This window comes from Symphodus melops (genome assembly GCF_947650265.1).
Source record: "Symphodus melops genome assembly, chromosome: 7".
Classification (NCBI taxonomy): Eukaryota; Metazoa; Chordata; class Actinopteri; order Labriformes; family Labridae; genus Symphodus; species Symphodus melops.
The window spans coordinates 13,469,924-13,493,548 of record NC_136697.1 but is presented as its reverse complement, the minus strand read 5'-3'; the positions used below and the strand labels follow the sequence as shown (position 1 = coordinate 13,493,548).

General features: G+C 37.4%; 2 protein-coding genes and 1 long non-coding RNA gene across 10 annotated transcripts; 2 read left to right on the top strand and 1 right to left on the bottom strand.

Annotated features, from left to right (window-relative positions):
* Positions 1-776: 776 nt before the first annotated feature.
* On the top strand, positions 777-5,214 carry LOC306827377 (cortexin-1-like; the record flags this gene model as incomplete). Its single annotated transcript, XM_079349160.1, has 2 exons — positions 777-1,228; positions 4,273-5,214. Exon 2 carries the CDS (start codon positions 4,939-4,941, stop codon positions 5,212-5,214), a length of 276 nt encoding a protein of 91 aa, XP_079205286.1. The 5' UTR covers positions 777-1,228; positions 4,273-4,938.
* Positions 5,097-10,627, bottom strand: LOC306827378. 4 transcript variants are annotated; one of them, XR_013779622.1, is made up of 3 exons: positions 10,533-10,627; positions 9,880-9,970; positions 5,097-5,178 (listed from the first exon to the last, which is right to left on the bottom strand). It is a non-coding gene; the product is annotated as an uncharacterized lncRNA (long non-coding RNA). The 4 variants fall into 4 exon arrangements; XR_013779623.1 differs by having other exon boundaries at positions 5,131-5,205; XR_013779624.1 differs by lacking the exon at positions 5,097-5,178 and adding an exon at positions 5,245-5,329.
* A 77-nt stretch (positions 10,628-10,704) lies between these two features.
* LOC306826240 (ceramide synthase 2-like) lies at positions 10,705-23,618 on the top strand. 5 transcript variants are annotated; one of them, XM_079347437.1, is made up of 13 exons: positions 10,705-10,823; positions 11,188-11,222; positions 11,926-12,093; positions 13,676-13,793; positions 14,460-14,578; positions 14,774-14,831; positions 15,006-15,056; positions 17,636-17,728; positions 17,885-18,013; positions 18,813-18,922; positions 19,038-19,191; positions 19,335-19,446; positions 22,443-23,618. In XM_079347437.1, exons 3-13 carry the CDS (start codon positions 11,927-11,929, stop codon positions 22,556-22,558), a joined length of 1,227 nt encoding a protein of 408 aa, XP_079203563.1. In that variant the 5' UTR covers positions 10,705-10,823; positions 11,188-11,222; position 11,926; the 3' UTR covers positions 22,559-23,618. The 5 variants fall into 5 exon arrangements, with proteins under 5 accessions (XP_079203563.1, XP_079203559.1, XP_079203560.1 ...); XM_079347433.1 differs by having other exon boundaries at positions 11,185-11,222; XM_079347434.1 differs by having other exon boundaries at positions 11,185-11,222; positions 11,921-12,093.
* Positions 23,619-23,625: the final 7 nt, after the last annotated feature.

Here is a 23,625-nt window from a genome sequence, read left to right as displayed (position 1 = left end):
TCTGACTGTGATTTGATTATGAGCCCCTCCAGGACAGTGTTACAATGCTGACTATTAATTAAACCTACTGAGGGATCCCAGGGCGGTCCCAGGCAGGGGAGATGAGGATTAGTACAGAGTGCAGTCCGTCAAAGTGTTTGTATGCCTTTTAATTGATTCAATTAATTTACTTCTAACAGTGAGGCTTAGCTTGAGGCGCTAATCATGTCGCTCCAATTGATTTGTTCCACATCTTGATCACGTAATTCTTGCAGGTTAGCCAAACTTACAGCATTCATTAACTCAACAGATTTAGTGTAGAACCACTTACTCCAAACAAATCTTATTTTTTTTATGAATTTATACAAATTTTCATTCAAGTAAAGTAATAAATCATGCCATGGGCATTTTGACTTAAAAGAGATTGTAGAGATGAATTACATACTATTAATCAAAGTGCCTTTAAAGTTGTTATCATCTGATTGTCAACACTGTATTAGAGTTTGAGTGATTTTGTGTTTTTTTTAAAGAAATCAACAAATGTGTAAATTGTTGTCAGAACATTACCTTTATTTATATTAAATGTCAAATAAATCTAGTCAATTGATTAAATTGGTCTTTCAAGGATTCTTCCTATGTCTAATTTTTATTTTATTTTTTTACAAAAAAGTGAATGTTGGAGCTAAATAAAAGTATTTAGCTTCCTGATTAACTTCACTTCTTTACTCCTGTCATCCATTAACAAGTATGTTTCTTTATACAAACATTGATTTATAAGGTGTTAAGGATAAGTGTTAGAAAATGAATGAGTTGTATGCTTTAGTCAACAACAATAAAAGTGATATAAACTCATGAGCACTATATGTGTGCTATACTGGAAGTCCAACGCAGTTCTCTTACATAATGCAGAAGCCACATGCGGCTCTCTGTGCTTCACTCATCAAAATGAAAAGATCATGTGTTCAGTCCATACAGGGACAGTCAGAAGTGGACAGAGAGGGCAGTAGGGGGTAGAGGGTGGAGATAGGGAGGTGGGGCAGATCCGTCCACTGTGCAGACTTAAACATCCTGACAAAGCGGAGGAGGTGCTGCAGGATGTGACAGAGTTCAGACCTGCAGCTCTGTGTGCAGCTGAGCAAGTCCAGAGCTGTCCGAGGTGCTGAACAGCTGCGGCTGCTGCATCATCATCATCTTCATCATCCCGGCATGTATCTGATTACACGTCCTCACCTGTGACTTCAGCTGGAAGGTAAATTCTCTAATCTGACCATCCACATGTTTGTTTATCCCTGCGGTGTTTGTTGTATTTGAACTTTAGTGTGTAGACGTGTGTGTATGTGTGTGTGTGTGTGTGTGTGTGTGTGTGTGTGTGCATGTCCGTGTGTGGAACTGTGGAGGTCATCCTGTGCGTGGTTTTTTTTGTCAGTCACACGTTTATAGGTTGTGTTGTTCTGGCTTCAACTTTTTGCTGTTGTATGACTTAATGTCACAATTGAATGGTGTTAAACTGTCCTTGTTTGAAAATATCAATGTTTTATGAGGCAGAAATAAATAAATGTAACTTATTTACAAAGGGCTTATCCAGTTCATTTTACTTTGTCACATGTAGAGAGGCATGATTGAAGTTAAATATTACTTCAGGTGTTAAGCTTTTCATATGGATGGTAGACGTTCTTAGAGATGTTCTCCGTGTTCTCAAGTCTTCACATTATAAAGGTGGAATCATGCATGGATCACACATAGTTGGTAATGCATTGTACTTCAAAATCAGAATCTACTTTATTGGACAGGTGTATGTTAACATACTGTGTAGGGTATTTGACTTTGGTTGGACTCTTGGTCTCTTTATGTACCAACATTGTACTAATACGAACATGTCTTGACATGACAAGTGTGGCATTAGTTGATTAGTCTTTGTCCTGTATTAGAAGGGGACTGAAAAAGAGATCTAAAACTGAAACAGCAGAATCCTCTGTTTCCTTTCAATTTGTTCAAAGAGCACCTTACAAACATTTTTAATGTCCTTCAAATCGTAGTCCTATTGTGACTTCTTTCTTTCTATTGGTTCTTTGAGCTTAGAAATGAAATAGCTTTTTGTTGGACAGGTAAACAAATAAAATTATAGAAAATATTGAGGGAAATTTAAGCAGCGGTTTTCGACCTGCAGGGACAAAAGAAAGATGGAGGCACCAAATTGTTTTGTCTCATATGGTTATTGATCAAACATTTTTGAATGTAATAGATACATGTGTTTTCGATGACAGGGAGCTCCTTGCTTCAGATCTACTGTTTATATAAAGAGATATTTACGAATTTCAGTGTTTACTCTTTACAATATGATTTCACCCCTTTTATATTCAGAGAAGTCCTTGACATTTTTAAAGCTGCTTTCATAATCCACTGGTATAAACGGGAGGTATTACAGGTATTACAGCCACGAGGAACGCCATATGTCACTGCATGTGCTCTGTCCTTAGGACTCACTTGCATGGCTGCTTGAGGATTTTGTAAATCTCTCTTTTTTAATTCTGTTTGTTTTTGAAAGAAATGTGTGGCTCTGGCAATTGTCAACATTTTGCTTCACTCTGAGTTGAAAGACAGTTTCTTTTTTTCTGTAAATGTAAATCAGATGTGTTCAGGCTTCACAGTGTGATTTATCTGCTGCTTAGGAACCAAAGGAGTTCTCTCAGTGAGGATCGATGAGCTGTGAAATTGATGATGCTTGTTTGTTTATTTTTTTTTATTTTCTTTAAAGCAGTGTTTATTTTGGGATTTCCATTATCATGTTGGGGTTTTTTTTGCATAAGTGTGACCTTTAATAACCTGCAAGTAAACCCCCATCTCCAATTGACTTAAATATCTGCTGAGTTTGCTTGCTGTCAAAAAAAAAAAAAAGATAAAAGTCTGTCTTGTTAAAAATGTTCTTGTTGTTATTCCTGTCTTGTGGAGAAAGGGGGGTTGGGGAAAATGGAGGATGGAGTTTAATTTATTCAACCCTCTTTTACCATTGAATATTCTGCAAATGTAGCATAAAGTGAACTGTCAAGTAAAGTTGCAGTGGTAAGCGAATTTTTGGTTAGTGACGCAGGATTCCCAGTATATGTTGACTGGGCAGAAAGAATTATATATGAAAAAAAGAAGTCAGATAACATTAACATCAAGTCTCTCGTTTTCTTTCAAGTTTTCGGGCAGTGATCAATCCCTAAAAAAAGTCTCATGTGCAAGAAAATATGATAAAAAATAGTTGTGAGTAATTACCTAGAAAAACCCGTCTGCATATTTTCTATCACGCATTAGCAGCTTTGTGAAAGTGGTTTGCACTCTGACTAATGTGCTGCCCAGTTCTGTTGTTTAAACTTCATGTCAACTTTAAGACTCTTCATTGACTGTTTTTATTTAGTTTACTTCTACCTGAACCAGCGAGGCCATTTGATAATTGAATCTGATGCAGGCATTTTCTTTCATTACTTCTTCAAGTCGCCTATTAAATCGTCGCTCTGCCCTTCAGCCCCATCGTCTCGAGAGCAGGGGGACTATCAGCGCGTGTTTGCGAGGGGTCTGCAAGGTTTGTGAGGAGGGAGATGAAGCCTCCTGGAATAGATTCTGCTGACGGGGGAGTGCACCTACAGTGCAGCAGGAAATGTCTTTCTTCTCCTCAGCCCATTAAAGAGGCTACAGAGAGTGTTTCTGTGCAAGAGTGCGGCAACTCTCCAAGGAGCTTCACCACATTTTTTCTTCTTCTTCCCTCATCAGTGTCTGATTTATTTATCTTGTATGAGAATGTACCGGAGTTCAAGACAGGGCTAGTGCTTCGGCCAAGTCTCTGTCATTTCTTTTTTAATTCTAATTTTCAATTTTTATATCGAAACTTTGTTTGTTTGTTCTTGTGCATTTACCTGCTTGGTAACACTGATGTAAATAAGTGTCCTTGCACTTTATAATTTAGTACTAATGTTGATGCTGTATACCCATTAAATAAATAAATAAAATCTTGCAGGTTAGGTTAAAGGATTATACTTATTTACGTATACGTACTTACTTACGTATTAACAGTCTGAACATGATATTGAATTTTAATATTGAATGCCCGAGGTTCAGGGGCTCTGCATGGTTTGGGCTCTGTGCAAACACCTCCTTTGTGGAAGCAAGAATCTATAATCCTTGATAGGTTCCTGGCTCCTGTCAAGTTCTGAAACCCCTGAATCAATCAGACTTTTCCCTCAATACAGCACCTTTCTATGCTGAAAACATACTCATGTTTTGTCCTGTCTTTGCTCTTTTTTTGCCTCCTAGGTATATTGATGCGTGAATTACCTAATAACGATGTTCCTGGTGACTCAGGCGGAGATGAAGATTCAAGAATAGAAGCTACAACTCATTGCCGCATAGTCAAACGGGTCTGTGATTGACTGCAAAAACATTCTCTGAAGAACCACAGCAGGAATCATTTATAGCCTCTGATTGATCTATGGACCATCTTCAGACACTCATTTGAGATTTATACTTCACTTTGTAATCACAAGAAATGCCCCACAAGGGCGGCTATTGGATGACACTCAAAGTATTAAAGGATGGGTTGAGGGTGGTGAAGATGATTGGAAGTTGAAGTCTTGACCGCAGCTTTTGTATTGGGATCACATGCGCCTGTGTGGCAGAAGGAAAAACCCCAGCTGCTTAAATCTAATTACAGAGTGTGCCTCGACTTGCTGCTTGTTCACCAGAGGGCTTATTAATTCTCACCACTGATTTGCCCTGTGTTATGTCTCCCTGCAGCTGGTGGGAAAATTGTGGGTTGAGTTCAATGTGTTGACATCTGCTTGCTGTCACTATGCGACCTCTCTCTGAGTTTAGAAATCATACTCAATAACAAAGAGCCATGCAACTCCTAATAGCTTGTGACTGCTAAGTACAATTTACCCCAGATAATATTTACCCTTCAAACACACTCTTCATTCCAACATGAGCGACACAAACTACTGGGTGGTGGACTATGAGCTCTCCTCTCCTGCTCCGCCAGGGTTCCCCCGGGGTCCGACGGTGCTGCAGCCCATGACAGGGCACCCCGAGCAGGGAACGGCCCTTTGCTTCGTCGGCCTCCTTGTGCTGCTGCTGCTCTTTCTCGTTATTCGCTGCGTCCGGATCTTGTTGGATCCCTACAGCAGCATGCCAGCATCATCGTGGACAGACCACAAGGAGGGGCTGGACAGAGGACAGTTTGATTATGCGCTGGTGTGAAGACGATATCAGGAGATAAAGATGATAAATGAATGAACGGTTCTTTATAGGAACTTAGACTGATGATGGTTGTTGTATTTTCTGTTCAAAGATTCCTTTTCCAAAGTCTGTGATCCTTAAAAATGAAAGAAATTGCACCTTTTTTACGGTATGTTCAGTTGAGGTAATAGAAATGAAAAACCAAAAAAGTCAATCACATATTTTATTAACAATAATTCTTATTTATCTAAGACTTGTGTATTATTTCACATTGCAGCTTTTAGAGTGACAAACACCACAGGGAAGCCATGATTTGTATCGGATCGTAACTTATATCATGAAATTAATATTAATCCCAAAATGTTTTTCTAAAACCCAGGGCCGAATCATAAAAACAGAGCAGATCTGCTGCTGTAGAGATCCTGAATGAATAAAAGAGAAATAAAATGAGTTATGATCAGGCATGAAAACCATTAAGAGAGATCTAATGTGCACATTATTAAAGATTATTATTGAAGATATACTCTTTGTTGATTTAGGGTTAAAATGTCCATGCAGAATTGATTTTGAGCCTTTTTTTTTTTTTTTTTTTTTTGAAATTCAGCTCAACCAAAATTTGGAAGATGTCTTTTTTTTTTTTTTTTTTTTAAATGAACCATGCTGGATATTTTAAGGCTTTTAAATAACCTCTAAGATGATCCTCAGGTAACAACAATTTCTAAGTAACCAAAGCTTCACTTAAAATGTATAGTTCTGAAGCTCTGACATTGAGCATACGCAGCTATGGGTATCTATTTTGGTATCTAAGTTTCAAAGCTGTATTTGATAAATCACACTGGTTATTACAGAATATTTTATTCTGGGGTTGTTCTATTCAAAGTCGCCGTCCCTTTAAGAGGCTTATGAGGCTCAGTGCAGGGTCACAGCCCCAGCTGAATATGTGTCATATAAAGTTATGATTATGAAATGCATGTACACTAATATCCTCCGCCTAATCCTTTCTGCCTTTAGGCCCTGTTCAGTGCACCAGCCAAATCTGTTCGACAGTGCCTGTAGGAATATGAGAAGAATCTATTTCATACTAATGATCTTACTGCTCCTTTTGCCACTTGTTTTGTAACTTTCTTGTTTCTGACCTTGAAATTGAGTGAAGTCTTTTAAAAATGTGTTAATGAGAGGCTCTTTATATATAAACTTTAGTACTGATATTTTACTGATTAGTTCAAATGTTGATTTGTTTCCTTGATGACGACCAGAAGACTGTATATGAATATCAAAGTATTGTACTGTATATAGTCTAACTTCCTGGATAGACTCTCGCTTCAAATTAGATATTTTCCTATTGTTTCTTTGAAATGGCATCGTTTATCAAATAAAGCTTTTGTCTTTTCTTTATTTTAGAAAGAGTCATTAATTTACAATGCTACGGAGCTCCAGAAGTCCCACAATATAAAAAAATGAATAATTATCTTGTGCCCACAAGATAACTATTGTGCGCACAAGATTTTTTTTAACTTTCTGCTACTTCAGGGGCTCCGTACAATATACACACATGCACACACAAACACACCAATATACTGTATACAAACACAAAACTTTTTCTTGAGAAAAGGCTGTCCTCACTGCTTCCCCTCAGATCAATATAGGTAAGATTTAGAGCAAATGAAATCAATTGAACAATCAATTGGAAGCTCGTAAAGAGACACAGCCGGTTAATTTATGAGGATCCAGAGTCAGATCGCCCCACCCTGAAGAATTATATCCTAACGCTAAGTGTCTTAGACCCTCATCACAGCATTCTGCATGTGTGGACGACAGACATAGATATCTGAGAGCAAGCTTCACCTTCTTGTGTAAAACAATAAACTGGGCTGTTCAATGGATTTAGTTATGGAAAACAGTGGAATTCGTTCCTAATCATCTAAAAAGTATTGCCACATAATTCCCCTTATTGTCCCTGTTAGCCCAGACTTCCAACTGCTTCCGTTTGTGAGCCACATGACCTGCTGACAAGCTGTGACCTCCTCTGGATGTTTTGAGAACTACAAGTGAAAGTACAATGATTTCTATGAGATCAAATTGTGCTTGAGCCAAAAATATTTAAAAAAGGTTCAACCTGCTGGTGAGAGGATTGTGGGTAAAATGTTAGAAAACAGATTGTTTAAATGTTTTATCATCATTTATCAAAATGTTTGTTACTGGTAAAACGGTAAATTAAAGAGACAGTTGTGTTTCTCTTCCCACAGATTCTGCAGAGTGAAGTATTTTAGCCCTTAAAATGGAACAAACACCTTTTCCAACCTGGTAACAGCATAAGTCTGGGGGTTCATCTGTTAGTCTTCTGTATCCCCTAACTTTTTGACCAACAAGATCTTAGAGGTTCAACTCATCCAGGTAAATCTCTGAATTTATAACCTATGTTTTGTTAGAAGATTTGGTAAAGACGTTCATAATCCAGAGATTTAATTAAACATCCCAATGATTAGTCGGGATCATAACATTTGGATTAAACGTTTTTGTTGCTGTCATGTTTTTAATGCTCATAGGGAAGTGTCCATATCACAAATGTCTTGCTTTGCCTTGACTAAAGTATATCAAGATCAAGGTTCAAGGTTCAAGGTTCTTTATTGTCAATTCCAAAAATATGTCAGACATACAGTGAAATCAAAATTACGTTTCCCCCCTCCTCATGGTGCAATGTAGATAAAAAAGGTACGGTAAATAAAATAAAACAAGGTAAAAAAGATAAATAATATTTACATTAATAAACCTAAATGTGCAAAAAGTACAAAGTTAAATAAAATGGATGCTCCATGCTTTGTCATTTGAGAACAGGCTGCTAAAATAACGACTTTACAAATTTACAACTTTAATCTCGTAAATTCAAACAAAAACAATAATAACAAATGACATGGCCCTAATCCTCCGACATAGTTTGACGAGTGGTAATACTAGCAGCAGAGACGCTAGTTGATTTAATAAGGAAGTGCTTTCGAATTCCAGCCAGAGTCACAAAAGCTATACACTTTTTCATTGTATTGTGTAACCCTACCAAACAGTAACGTTGCCTTTAACAGAAATATTTATCAGCATTAGATGTTTTAATTTCTTATGGATTATCACGTGTTGTTTTAAAGCTCCTGTGAGGAACTTTCTGTTACTGTCAATTCTGGAGACCCATGTGGTCAGAGCAGCAAGTCTTTTCTCTTTTTGATCTCGTCCTGTTCATGTATAAGTAGGTTTTTTATGATCATGAAAAGTATCCCCCTGCTGTCTTTAAAAATCAATCATTTCACTCTTTCTGAACATTTTCCAATTTCCCTTCTGACTCCTATGTGGCAGGGGTTGTTTCAAGCTGTAACAATTAATATATAGAAATAATACATATTTTTATTTCTCTGGTCCTTGTGTTTTCACTTTCTGATAAATCGAGTTTCCACGACATGAAAATTATTCATCAGATATCCTGAACGTATATAACCTGAAAACTGGAACACAGCAGTATAACACACTAGTATCGTTTCTTGATCTGAGTATTATTCCAGAGGAAAAACTATAGTAACTGGAATGTGCTGAGTAAAAATTATACATTTGACATTATCTGAGGGGATAAAAGTAACACAGTACACAGTCAGACTTTGTTAACTGGATCAACCCTCCACAGCATTCAGTTTATCAGGGTCCAAAAGATAGTTAGAAGCACAGAGAAACAACCCCCACCTCATTTGTCAGGCAATGAACAGGACAGATTCTGCTTCGGTAGGCTCTGACAATTTACCTCCTTGATGAAACAACAAAGGCACTCAGTTCTCATCGCCAGTATAATAATTAGTATACTATATTGTTTCGAGAAATATTGTAGGATAGAATCATGTCAGAAGGAAATGTCCTAATTTAAATTTTATCAAATTTAAAATGATATTAAAAGAAATTCTGAACCTATATTGTCTTCTGAATAAGTGTGTTAATGTGATGGCTGTATTGCATGATCCGCTGACTTGACTCACTTTGTTTGTCTGTCACATGCAGAAGCAAAACCCATACGTCTCTGTCATGGTCATACTGGCTAGGCAAACCAATGCATTCTGAATGCAAATATCTTCCTGAATGTGCATCGACTAATATCCTGGTAATGTGACTCCCTCTCTAAAACCCCCCATCCCCCAGATAACCACAGACAAACCTACCCTTTTACTCAAACACAAACACAAACACTACACAACAGAAGGGAACACAGCCAATACACAAATGCAAATGGTGTGCTGTTTTCAAATGTATACAAACATCTTAACATCTTTACATTAACATAACTATAATCCACCAGTACTCAAGTCAAATACAGCTCTTGTCCTGACTCATTTGCCGATAAACAAAGTTAAATAACAATGGTTATGTTATCAGCAGGCAACCTGCTTATCTCACTCCATGACAATAACAATAGTGAGCTACAAGTGTTGTTTCAAGCAGTAGATCATGTGAGAAGGACTTGAGTCTGTGTTTATGAAATGGCATTGGTTTAGATTTAAAAAAAAGTGTGTCTGTATGTTTAAGGGTGTGTGTCATTACCACAGTTTGTATAATAGCAGCCAAACACAAATCTCTCTGTTACAGCACATTATATTGTTCAAGGTAAAGTTTGTCGGCTCTGCAGCCACACCAAGCACACACTATTAAAGGTGTGTTTACCTTCAAAAAGAAAAGTCCTGTAAGCGTCCGGGATTGTTGCTGTGGGTGTTTTCCTGGAGAATGATGATCTAGGACAAGTTGTGAGTTTAACCTGCAAAGGTAGCACAAGGAAATGTAATAAAATATACTCTCTATTCCAGTCAGAGATGTATTATGTAACGTGTGGCAGCATAGGCTTTAAGGAAATGTAATGAGTTACAATGCATTATGTTTTTCCTTCTTATAATGTATTATAACACATTAAGGGAGGGTTTTGGCAGGTATTAGAATAATGCTGATATTTCCAAGACTAAGATTAAGTTCTCACGTTTAATGGTTAGAATTAGAAAAGCAGCAGAAGGACAAAACAGCCATAAAGTCGGTAACTGTATCCAAAAACAGCTCAGTCCTCAAAGACAAAGCAATCAAAGTAGTTTACCATCCATAGCATGACCCATAACCTACTCCACCAACACCTTGTCTATTTTTTGTAAAGTAGCTTACTTGGTCTTAAAGCAGGACTTTGTTTTCAATTTACAGGTTACATTAAACCTTATGTGTGGTAAGATCCAAAATGCTTTTCATTTTATCCAACTGGTTACATGATGTCACTTAAATGTTAACAGAGATGTTAAAAAGGTCATTCAGTTTTAATCTGCATTACAAAAACCAACCTGAAGAAGTGTTGAACAAATGTAGACCATGGGTGCAAAGCTGTTTTAAGACTTCACACACTTTGAGCTTTTACAAGATGATAGGCTACTCGATGTTCATGTTTAAGTGTGTAATAGGGCTAACATTTCAGCATTACTTGTGATATCATCTTATGACTAAATGATGGGCGAACTTGTACGAGCTTTGTTACCCTGACATTTTCACCGTTCAGTACGAGACCGTTGCTTCGGCAGGAGAGGAGACGCCCCAGGTGTTTCATTAACCGCTCAAATATCAAGTTACAGCCTCAGGTAAGAGTAGGCTATATCGGAAACCTTCAGAATAAGAGCACATAAAAATGATCGGTGTCGCCATTGATGGGAGTGTAGATGAAGAATTGTGTAAAACGATAGTTTGAATGTTTTATTTTTGGAAGAAATGTTTCGTCCTCAAAAATAGTGTGTGCAGTCACAACACCTGAGTTTTATTTTGAAATAAGTAGGCGTGTTGAATACGTAGGCCTATCATGTCTAACTTAACAAGGGAGCCGTGATGACTGAACGGTCCACCTCCAGTCCGTTGTTGGGATGAAGTGGTGCCAATAAGGCGCATCTAGAAGCAAAGAAAGCTCAAACAAACTCTGTTTTCAGTGGATTTGTTTTCTGTATCCAGTAGTGACCAGTTAGCCTCCAGCACAGAGCAACCTTCAGGTGAGTTTTTGTTATACTTATACAACACAGCTTAAGTTTATTTCACGTTAATAGCCTTCTCACTTAGTTGTTAGTTTACGGACAGATTTTCATCTTTTCAACAACAAAATCTTGTTGAGATGAAACATGTCCGTTTCAAGTGTCCTACACATTAAAGGCAGCAGCACATAGTTAAAGTTTTTTGACAACAATTTATACATAAAAACACACAATGACGAATCAAAACAAGGATTTGCCAAGATCACCTAAAAATGCAGTATGATATCAGGCAGGCAGAGCATCCATAGTCAGATGGGTCTGTCCCCAGTTATTTCACATCAATTTTTGATAGGCTTTTGCTTTGTCTGCATTTAAAACAAGTTAAAGTAAAAGACAAGTTTTTGTAAAAATGTAAAAAGGTTATAGCTAAATGTGAGAGAGCTCTATTAAGAGTATTCTAAGAAGTCTCAAATGAAATGTGCTATAGAAACATATTGATTATTATGATATAAAGAATGAATCGCAGTGGCCATAGGTGTGCCTTAGGGGTCATTCTTTGAGCCACTCCTATTAGTTCAGGTAAACACTTGTATGTTTTCTATGTTTGTGGCGCTTTTGGTTGCGCTAATGTTTTTATTTCATTATGGCATTTATTATTATAAATATAGACAATGATTTGAGGTCATTTTCTTCTTCTTTAACTCCACCTGTTCAAAAAGAACAGAATGGACCTGCTGCCTGATGTTTGGAGACAGGATTTCTGGCTTCCTCCAGGTGTGACCTGGATGGACATGGACCAGCTGGCAGACGCTGACCGGCCACGACCCCTGGACCTCCTCATAGCTCTGCCACTTGCACTGGGTTTTGTTGCACTACGTTACCTGTTTGACAGGTAAAAATACAACTGAGCGCTTTGCTCTTTATAGATGAGGGTGGCATGTTTGGGATATTGTCAAATTTATGGCAAGAGCAATTGTTATCATTACAGTATTTGGCTCAACAATTTAAAATTGATTTAGGCTAATTTTAATTAAAATCTAGGTTTTTTATTTTAAGAAACATGATCTTCTGAAAAAAAAATGCATTGCTGACTTTTTGTAAGTTGGCAGGAGAAAGTATTGACCTGATTTTGCTTAATAGTCTCATTTAAACAACGCAGAACTGCATGTTTGGTCCCCTGTGTTTTAGAAGGGATCTGAATCAAAGATGACTCCTAGGTTGTGGGCATTTTAACTAACATTATTAGATAGGGCACCCAAAATGGTGGAGAGATTTTTAATGTACTGGGGCTAGATATAACAAAAACGAATATTTCCGGTTTGAAGTAATGTGGCTGCAGAACATCTTTGGAGAATATTTTTTTTAATTCTGCCAGACGGGACTTAGTTTTGGATAGAGGGGCCACATTTTAACTGGAGTGAAACTCTATAGACTGTACATAGAGTTGAAGGTTAAGACATTATCATTCAATGTATCAAAGGCTGACCCCAGATCCAGAAGAATCAAAACAGATTCAGCTGCAAGCAGTAAATCCTTGAAAATATTAACCTGAGCTGTCAGTGCTGTGTTAGGAGCAGAACCCAGATTGAAATTGATATCTGACTGTCATTCATAATGAGGTCAAGATTTTAGACGGCAACCTGGAGATGGGTCTGAGTTCAAAACAGGGGGTCAAGACAGGGTTTCTTCTAGAGATGGGACCGATCCTATGGTATATCGGTATCAGGTCAGATATTGACATCATTTTTATCAGACATTACTGAGAGCACCGATCCTCGTTATTGATCAAGAAAGATGGTTTGACACTTTCATACAGTCTCTCTCTAAAGACATTCAGAACTGTAAATAGTGTCCACAAATGTTATTCATAATGACATTCAGAAGCGATAGAATATCTTCTTTATGATCAAAGTACAACTCTTTCACTTCAGTTTAAAACAATTAATTTGAAAACCTGAGAGTTGTTGATACATCCTGTTTGTATGAAAAGCCAGCACAACGCAATGCAATGCGGGTTTACTACAGCTTTGTGTAGCCTTACACACAATATCAACAACAACAGTAACACTGTTAGTTATAATGATAAATATACCTGAATCAGTGTTGTGTCTGTACATGTGTAATGGAATCAGATCAGAACTGAAAAAGGTGGATTGTGCATTTCTCTGTGCTGTGTTTCTCTAGTCAATACAGCTTTTTAAAAACAAGTAGGAATGCAATTTGAAAGGCCGGTGGATGATTTAGAAAATGTGGCAGTGGTTTCTATGGTTGCTAGAGAGATTTTAGTGTGGTGATACTAATTAGCATACGGGAAAAAAAAAGTATTGTATTTTCAGTGTAATCCTCAGTTATAACACTTCTACTGCATCATATGTTGTTTAAGGTTAATGTTTCAATATGACCAGAGGTCTGCTGTCTCACAGTGGGTGTCTCAAAGTGTATTTTAGTTTTCTTTTTGTTTGCCTTCCCTCCAGGTATTTAACCCCACCCATGGGCAGATTTTTGGGGGTAAAAAAAAGATTTGAAGTTACTGCAGCCTCCTCCCCAAAGCTGGAGTCGTTTTACACCCAGAGGAGCAGACAGCCTACACAGGTTTGTCTGAAAAGTCTTTAGTCTTTGTAACTCAGCTTTTGAAGAACATTGTTAATTCTTTCACATGAAGTTACCTGAGCCCACTGAGCGGACCAACATGATAGATTCATTTTAAGCATTTACTTCCTCTTGTAAGTCAATGGAGTATAGTTCTGAGTTCAGTGATGGTCACATTGTTTTCCATTAAATACCTAGTCCAAGGGACAATGCTCCACCCTATGTACCTCTCATTACCCCTTTAAAGCTTTTGGATCAAGTAGAAATGGTCCCAGAAAGTGATCAATATTTTCCTTCTTCAGGCTAAAGCAAAATGCTTTAAAAGAATAAACAGCTAGAGTGCATCATGTGAACCTTTAATTAATCCCATTGGGCCTGTTTATCTTACAGATAGACATTAATCTGTTTTAGAAGGCCCACAAACACCAGTGGATCCAAAGAAAACATTACTAATTCACTTTCAAACCTTTTAATTTTGCTATAGCATAATTGCATAGCCCCTGTGTCAGTTTTAATATTATATATATAAAAAAAAACCTAATTTGAAGTGGGAGAAAATCTCATTCACAGCCTCTATCTTCTATAATATAATAGACAGCAACACCTCCTGCTCTTTATCCCTCTCCATCTGTCTAACTTTAGCCTTCTGGGGTTTGTTTGTTTTTTCAGAGTGAAATTCTAAGTTTGATGTCACTGTGTGGCAAAACTCAAAGGCAGATCGAGACCTGGTTCAGACTTCGTAGGAGCCAAGACAGACCATGTCAAACCAAGAAGTTTGGTGAGGCTGCGTAAGTGTGCTCTCCTTTAATAACCCTTCACAGTTCAGGTTACAGATGGCTTCACTCAAAAGCACTTTTTCCCCCACCCAATGCAAATGTCCATACTCAGCAGGAGGAACATACTGACACCTTTCCTCTTAATGCTTATTAATCGTTTGGCTGTTTTTGTATTGTCCTTTGTTTACATTTTTGTTTTTTTTATAGTTGGAGGTTCTTTTTCTATCTCACAGCCTTCACTGCTGGTCTCATCTGTTTGGTTGATGTGAGTACTTTTATAAGTTTGACAACAAAAACGTTGTCACAAAAGATAGTTCTTGTTTCTTATTATGATACTTCCCATTTGAATTAGAGAGCATTGAAATAATTCAGTACTTAATGTTTTTGTTGAGCGACAGGTTCGGATATATTCTTAAAACGTTGTTTTATTTCTCGACAGACGCCATGGTTCTGGGACCGCAGGGAATGTTGGAGGGGATACCCAGTTCAGGTGAAAACCTTACTTCTTGTTGCAGCCTGTACTGCTGTGTCAGTTTCTAAGGGTAGTCTCAGTCTGTTACAAACCCGGGAACAAAACTGGCTTGAGGGCAAGATCAATGAGACTCAACAGACACATAGCTGTCACTCTCTAAATTTGGCTAGATCCATATTACCTTACTCTGCACTCCCTAGCTAGTTGCGACAGCTCTGTTATGCTTTCTTTCATTAGTTCTGACCAATTGTTTTCTGAGGTGCAGGAATACATTTTTGAAAAACAATATTAATTATAATATATTATAATAATATTTTATCCAAATGTTTCCTTTTGAATTGCCTCAGAATAAGGCCATGCTTTTAAAATAACACAATGCATTCAGTTGTAGAAAATCCTTTATGGAGACTTGAGCTGCAGGGGAATAGTCCAGTCTTTTTTTATTTTCCTTGTAAAGTCAAGTCAACTTTATTAATATAGCACATTTATAACAGCTGAGGCAGACCAAGGTGTTGTACAGTAAATTTGGCAAAATACATTACACCCAAAACATTATAAAGACATCTAAAAGCACAAATTAAAAGTAAATTAAAACGCTAAACAATAGTAAAAGTTCTGGTAGACACTGCTGCATGGGATAAAACACTCAACTAGAGGTAAACACCAAAGAAAAAATAACTGTCATTAAAAATGACTTAAACTGTTCACTTGTGGCAGCAGATATTAAAAGGTAGTCTATGTCAAAGTGTTGGAGCTGCAACAGAAAAGGCTCGAGTTCACTTAAGTAATAAGGTGTTTAGCCATTTAATGATTTAAAAGCCAGAAGTAAAATTTTAAAATGAATCAAGTAGCAAACAGGAAGCCAGTGGAGAGAGCAGAGCACGGGGGTTATGTTGTCCCTCCCTTTTGTGCCTGTTAGCAAGCGAGCAGCCACATTTTGGACAAGCTGCAGGCGGTGGATGGATGACTGGTCCAAGCCCACTTATATTGAGTTGCAGTGGTCCAGGTGACTAAACAGTTTTCTGACATTAAAAGTCAGAGGGTAAAATCATTAAGATTTGAGAAAAGACAACTGTGGTGCTCAGAAAATCTGTCTACACATCACACTGACAAGTCTGTGTTGGTTCGACTTTGGCGAGCAGTTTTTTCACCCAGTGCACTTTCACCTTTTTCTTATTTCTTATCATTTTTCAATAAAGCATGTAAAATGTTGAACTGAACAAAGATTATGAATTATCGAAACTAAAACAAAAAGTTTTTCACATTACAATTAATTGTTGCTCTACTCATCTATGTTCTGAGATTATATTAATTCATGCAGCAAATGTTTGAATGTTGTTTTCTTTTATGCATTTTTCAAGGATTCTCCACTGTTGCTGAACGCTCCCTCAATGGGAGTTTTCTTATACAAAAACTTTTTTGAGCATTTTTTTGCCAGTGGCCTAGATTAAATTTGGTCTGAAAGTGTAACCACTGACGTATTGGATAAACAATAAGGCTGCATGAAAAGCCAAGAATTTGAATTTCAGGCTGATGTACTAATAAGAGCAGATGTGCAGACTAGGAGCTCAGGATGAGCTGATAAACAACTCTGCTCATCTTACATAGGTAGGAAAAAATGGGAACAAGGAAGGTGGACCACACCCATAACAGTACACACATACACGCATGCACGCACGCACGCACGCACGCACACACACACACACACACACACACACACACACACACACACACACACACACACACACACACACACACACACACAGACAAAGAGACAGACAGACAGACAGACAGACAGACAGACAGACAGACAGACAGACAGACAGGGATCTACAAGGAAACACTGCATAGCTGCAGCTGTAACATAATCTTGCAGAAATCTTGGTGTGAAGAAAAGAGATCAGATTTTTTTTGCAAGAAGACAGTTTCAACAAAATGGGGAATTTATCCATTTCCTCTTTACAACATAATACAACAGAGAACAATGAATCTTAGCTTTGTTTCAATCAGATATCAAGTTCATGGTTAGTAGGGCAGAACATACCAATAAGGTTTGTGTTAATGTCCTTCTGGCATTTCCATGATTTCTTTCTAAACTATGAAAACAGTTTCTTTATCTTTTCAGTCATATTGAACTTAGTCTGCTGCTACTTTTAGGGGATACATGTTTATTGTAGAACAAATAATTACTGCAATTAAGGAATATTTTTTTTATAATAAGAAAACAGTCTGCCAGTTATTTAGAAACAATATAACAGAAACCAACTTTTCCCCAGCCTTAGATAAAGGTTTTATTGTGCCTGATAAACTCTCAGAGGCTGGATTATTGTGATATGCTATCATTAGGGTTATTGTAATATGGATAATTCTGTTTCTCTAGTTAAAGTGGTGCCATAACAGCAGAAAGTTTTAACTGGTTGACCTCTGAGTAATATAGGGTCACTGGGACTCCAAAAGGAAATGTGTACACTGACAATAACACTACTGTCAGAATCATTTTAAACCATGAACAAGGACACGGGTCTCTGTGTGAAGTATCAAAGAATTATATACCTGTTCTGGGTTTTTCCTTATGTTTCACTATGTGTCATTCACAGCCTATGGAGACAGCTCATTACTGGTACTACATGTTAGAGCTGGGCTTTTATGGCTCTTTACTCCTCCGGATCCCTGTGGACATCAAGAGGAAGGCAAGGACCTGCTAATATTTTATGTGGATATTTCCCATTGCAGCGCTCATCAGAAACTCAACTGCATACAAACTTGTACAGGAATATCACTTCTTCTATTGGCATATGGAGTTCTTTCTGTTTACTGGGTTGATTTGCGAATGTTTTATCTTCCAGGATTTTAAAGAACAGGTGATTCATCATCTTGCCACCATCTTCCTGCTCAGCTTCTCCTACTGTGTTAACTACATTCGTATTGGGACCTTGGTCATGCTGCTCCATGACTCTTCTGACATCCTGCTGGAGGTGACAATAGATCTTATACATTATACTCTGTATTAATGAGGTAAATTCTTTTTTTAAAAAGATTTGCAGGCAGACTAATGCAGCTGTTATGTGAGGTTATGGGAGGTCCAAAAGAACATCTTGCACACTGAGAGTCTGGAATCTATTCAGCCTCCGGAGCCTTAGCCACATGGGAACTTACAAATGTAATTAATTCCTTCGGGGCATTTAACCATAGTTTCGTATCTCAGTTGCCATTTTCTGCCTCTGCGTCGTTGTAACACAGTAAGAAAAAACGTCTAAAATTAAGTCAGAGGCACATGCTGTGCTCGAGGCTCTTCTTAGAACTATCTGGTCTGAGATCTCTGCATGAACCTGCAGGATGCTTCTTTTAGCAGGCGGATCCTGTGACCGAGTCTTAACCGCTAGAGGTGACTTTGGTTGAAGTGTACACAACAAAAAGTTGTTTGTAAGAAACCAATAAAAAACCAAAGTATGCTGTTCGATTGCAATCAGTAGGTTGTGTAACAGGGAAATCCAGCAAAGACAAGAACAAATGTCAACTACATTTCTAACAAAAAGGACACAGCATAGAACTACACTGATGGGAAGCTGTTCATTAGTAAAACTATAATTTTAAAATCAGGAACAAAGTAATATAACCTGAAGAAGGGAACAATTTATAGAACCAAAGAGTAATGAACAAGAATAAATCGCTTGAAAAAACAGACTTAATTAATATCAAGGGAATATATCTGTCTGTCTGTCTGTCTGTCTGTCTGTCTGTCTGTCTGTCTGTCTGTCTGTCTTATGTTTACAGTCAGCCAAGATGTTTAACTACGGCTCTGGTTGGAGAAGAACATGTGACACCCTGTTTATTGTGTTTGCTGTGGTCTTCCTTGTGACCCGACTCATCGTTTTTCCCAGCAAGTAAGGTCTACTCTACTCTCCATTCTTATTGATTACATACAGTATTAGACTACTTAATGCAGTTATTGGTTAATTGTGATTCTTATATCAGAAGCACTTTTTCGATCATTTGCAGAATCATCCATACCACCCTGGTGCTGTCTGTCGAGGTGTTTGAACCTTTTGTTGGCTACTATTTTTTCAATGTCCTGCTGATGGTGCTGCAGGCTCTTCACATCTTCTGGGCTGGATTGATCTTACGCATGGTCTACAAGTTCCTGAAAGGAAGGGTAAGAATCACTGAAAGCTAAAATCCCAGGGTATCTCTCACTTGCATATCATAAATACAGAATAGATACTGTATGAAGTAATTCCTTTGGTTTTATTAGACTACTTCCTTTGTGTTAAACACATATTCTGCTTCTGTGTTCAGCTGGAAAAAGATGAACGCAGCGATGAAGAGAGTGAGGACGTGGAGGATGGAGAGGACAGTAAAGGGGAAGAACAAAATATGGATGAAGGAGGCAGTCACTGTTGGGAGAAAAGTAAAGACACCCTAGACTCAAAACTGTCAATGCTGACTAATAGTTGTGTCCTAAATAACTTAACTAACCACAGGGCGTCTATAGCTGACAGAATGCGGAAAGCTCAATAAAGTCTACAGTATTTTAATTACAGGAAGTTGAACTATCTCAAAAGGGAAAAAGTGATGGTTTACACATTGCATAACAGATGTCTATTACACTCTCGACAGTTCATGAATCAGATCACAGTTCTTTTTTTTTTTACACGAGCAAAGTTAGATGAGTAAAGCTGTAAGAGTCTATTCATTAGTCTTTGTAAAATATTCTGACACAGCAGAGGAGAAATGTAATCCATTGATCTCTGGGTTATGGGTCCAGTATGCTTCCAATGCAAAACTCTTCTAGTCTCCGCAGAAGGGATTTGAACCCACAACCTCTGGCTTATTAGGCTGGTGCAACTGGGGCTGGTGAATTTAAACTGAGGCCTTAGTACAAAATTAGCAACACTGATGTTTAGTTATTTTTAAGGTCAACATTTTATGGAGGTGGACAGTAGTCTGTGTATGAAGTAAAATGGTGTAATCTTAAAAACGTCTCGTGCCTGCGCATGTTTGAAAACTATATTAAAGCAAAGATATTTGTGCAGATAAATAGTTGTAAAAAAAACCCCTATTATTATGTTAAATAAGTTATTTTAATTGTAGGTAAAATCCTCCTTTTACCTTTCTCTGTCTCTTTTGTGATGATTTGAGTCATTATTTTGGATTCTGTATAATTATCCTATTGTTTAAATAACTACTCTTTTAAATTATATGTTCATGTTCATTCCTGCCAAAGCTGTGTGTAAGCAGCTAAAACAACAACAAAAGTAAAAGTTGTGAAATGCAACCTTTTGATAGGTTACAATGTTAAGAACTATAATCATTTAAGCTTGACTTTTTGGCTGCATTGACATGAAGAGCAAGTTTACCATAGGTATTTGAACGACAGGCAAGCACAACAACAGATAAACACTTGAGAAATAAAAAAAAAATATATATATTTCTGTCTCTGGTAATTATTTTAAAGGTTGACCTATTTTACCGGTAATTCAGTGAAACTGTACTCATGCACTCAACTCTCAATACTTTCCTGTTCGTTTTGTTTTTATAATATGTAGCAGAGCAACTTTTGAATATGTTTTATAAATGTAAGTGATTGAACATTTTATTCTTTTGAGTTTTTAATGACGGGTAAATCACGTGGTCTCTGTATGGTGATATTTTGCTGCAGCACTTGAAAGACGCACTGCCATCTGCGGGTGTCATAAAGTGCTACACTGTGACGTACCTGTAAAACAGAATTTTGTGTTACAGCTTTAGCGGTAAATATAACCGGTTGGTTAGTTTGATTAAGTGTTTGCTCAATAAATATCTAATAACACGAAGGAGACGAAGCTCCTCGATCAAACACGTCATCATTTTTGTACACTGCGTCAGTCCACTCTTTTCTTGAATTAAAGGTAAGTGTTACTCTTCTTTGTTTTTATTAGTTTGTTTAGTTATTAGTTATTTTAGTTTGTCTTTGTTTGCGCTACTTCACAGATTGCGTTTTTGTAAAACTTTTTAATAAAGTGCCAATAAAACTTTTTTTTTCGTAGTCAAATTTCGACCCTTAGTATTAGCTACACTTTGTTAATAAGTGAATGGTTCATAATAATTTATTTAGAGATTTTTTATTTCTATTTTTCTTTAATTAGAAGTTCATTGGTTTACTGTCACAAGCTAGTGGTAAATACGGTCCAAACAATCAAGAGCAAGGTCAGAGCAAAGCTAAAACAAGTCTTTAAAACATCGCAGTTTCATGTTGACTCAGGTCATAATCATAATGACCTTTCATGCAACAACCTAACCATTAAAAACACTATCTGCGGGCCTGTTTATTGCCTGTTTTTATTAAGTTTTAATCGATTATATTCTACGAACTAAACCAATGCTCCCGCAAGCGGTTGGCATTAGTATTACGTGCTAAGTCGTTATACGTAAATCACAGCTGCCATAGGGGGGCGTTCCCTCACTGACTGATTTACGGCATATAACGAATTTTCACTGTTAAATATTGTTATTTAATTTACTATTTGCATTTCATCGGTGCATCGTTGTCTCTGTGGCGCAATCGGTTAGCGCGTTCGGCTGTTAACCGAAAGGTTGGTGGTTCGAGCCCACCCAGGGACGACTTTTTTTTTTTTTTTTTTTACAGTAATATCGATTCAATGAAAATACTTGAAGTTTCATTGCCAGTACATGGTTCGATCACACGTAGATGTTTCAGACCGGCCTTCTTACGGTTGTGCAGATGCCTTGTGTATCCCTCTTTAAATGTCTGAATCTGAATGTGTATTGCTTTCTAGATACGATCCTGGTAAACTAATCTAATGATTAAAAATGATATCATTTATTATTAATTGGAGTGAATTATCTTTTTAATTAGCACTAAAATGAGTAAGTTTTCAATTCATTTGTCAGACTATGGACACACGTATGACTTCTCTGTAAAAAGAAAAGATGCATGTTTTAGTGAAAATCCTGACAAGATCAACTCGCGTTCAAGCTGGAGCTCTGCCTCACCTTTAAGATACTAAGTTACCTTTAAGATACTAAACAAACAAGAAATCTTCATATTTACAAAAACAAGTAGCTTTTTCACTATTGGCATCTTCATGTAGTGTGTCTTTTCATTTATTTATTTCATATTCCATGAAAACTGAGTAGTCCTGCGTTCATGGTTCTTTCACACTTGAACAATAATCCTGAAAACATCCTTAGATGAAGAGTTTCTGTTTTTTTCTGATAGTAAAACGTATGCATCACATAAACTCTTTTTAAGCATTAAAGTAAGCACCTCAGTTAAGACTGAGATATTTACACAGAGAAGGCTCTTTTCAAAACATTCTTTTTAAAGTTGTCACACCAGTAAATGTTTTATTTATGATATGATTGTTTTATGTATTTCATTTCTTTTTTGCATTTCTTCAACAGCTCTTGTCTATGATGCAGAAGCATGGCGCCCCCATGAGACAGCTGAGATTGCTGCAAACCCAGTACAGTGTCACAGCTGCAGTGATACTGCTACTATTTTGGGTTGTGAGCTTTAGCTGCTAGTTCCTTTTATGTTTAGCTGGACTGCTCTGTACTAAAACAATTAGCTCTATCTACGGTTCTTTAACTTGACTGTCTGCTTTTATGAAGTTGTCTTCTTATTTTCTGTTGCTATCTCTTGTGTTGTCTTTTAAAAAGGCCTGATCTTAAAGATGGTGAGAAGATAAACTTTACTTACTTATTTACTTTGGCTACTTAGCCAGCAAAGGAAAATTACCTTTATTGACCCAAAGGTAGTTGGCTGTAGCTTAGAGGTAGTTGAACTCTTTTATTTGAAGTACATTTATTTGATTTCACATTTATATTGTGCACATGTTCTGCAGCTGCTGGTGAAATGCTGGCTGGTGTTTGCAGACTGACCTGATGATGGTAAACTGCATAAGGGCATCATGTTAAGTTTGCTTGTACAGAATTCACCTGCTTGTTTATCCTCAGTAGGTGAACTCACGTTGGTCTGCCTGCACCCTTCCCAGTAGCAAACATGGACATGAAGGATAAGACTGTGATATCATTCATACAGAAAAGTACATAAAAATACGATGGGTGGTGTTTTCTCTTCCCCATTAACAGTTTGATTCAAGGCCGTGCCTGGACTCTTTTGTACAGAAACAGTAGCTTGTTTGGATGCTACTGCACTACTTGATCATTAAAACAGCTAAGCTACCACAATGCTACTGAAAAATGTTGTTAAACAACTAGTGCTGCTGTTGTTGTGACGTTACTGTGTCACACTGCACAAGAGTTTGATTGAACTCAGAGGCAAGTGTAAACTATTTTACCAGCTTACGTCTTATTTGGTGTTCAACTGCCTGATTTAGTGTTTTTCAAACTGTGGGAGGATTATCGAATAGTCATTGAAGGATTGACGCACAACTCTGGGGAAAATTAGGATTGTTAACACTACGGCCTGCTTCACTAGGAATAGATTGCAGTCGTGAATTGCTCCAAAATGGCCGTCTAGTTTGCTCTCGGTACCTGCCTGATACTCGAACTCTGAAAGCATGTAGGGCTGATCATCAGGTGCAAACGAACAACAAATGAAGCTGACAGCAGCCCTGGACTG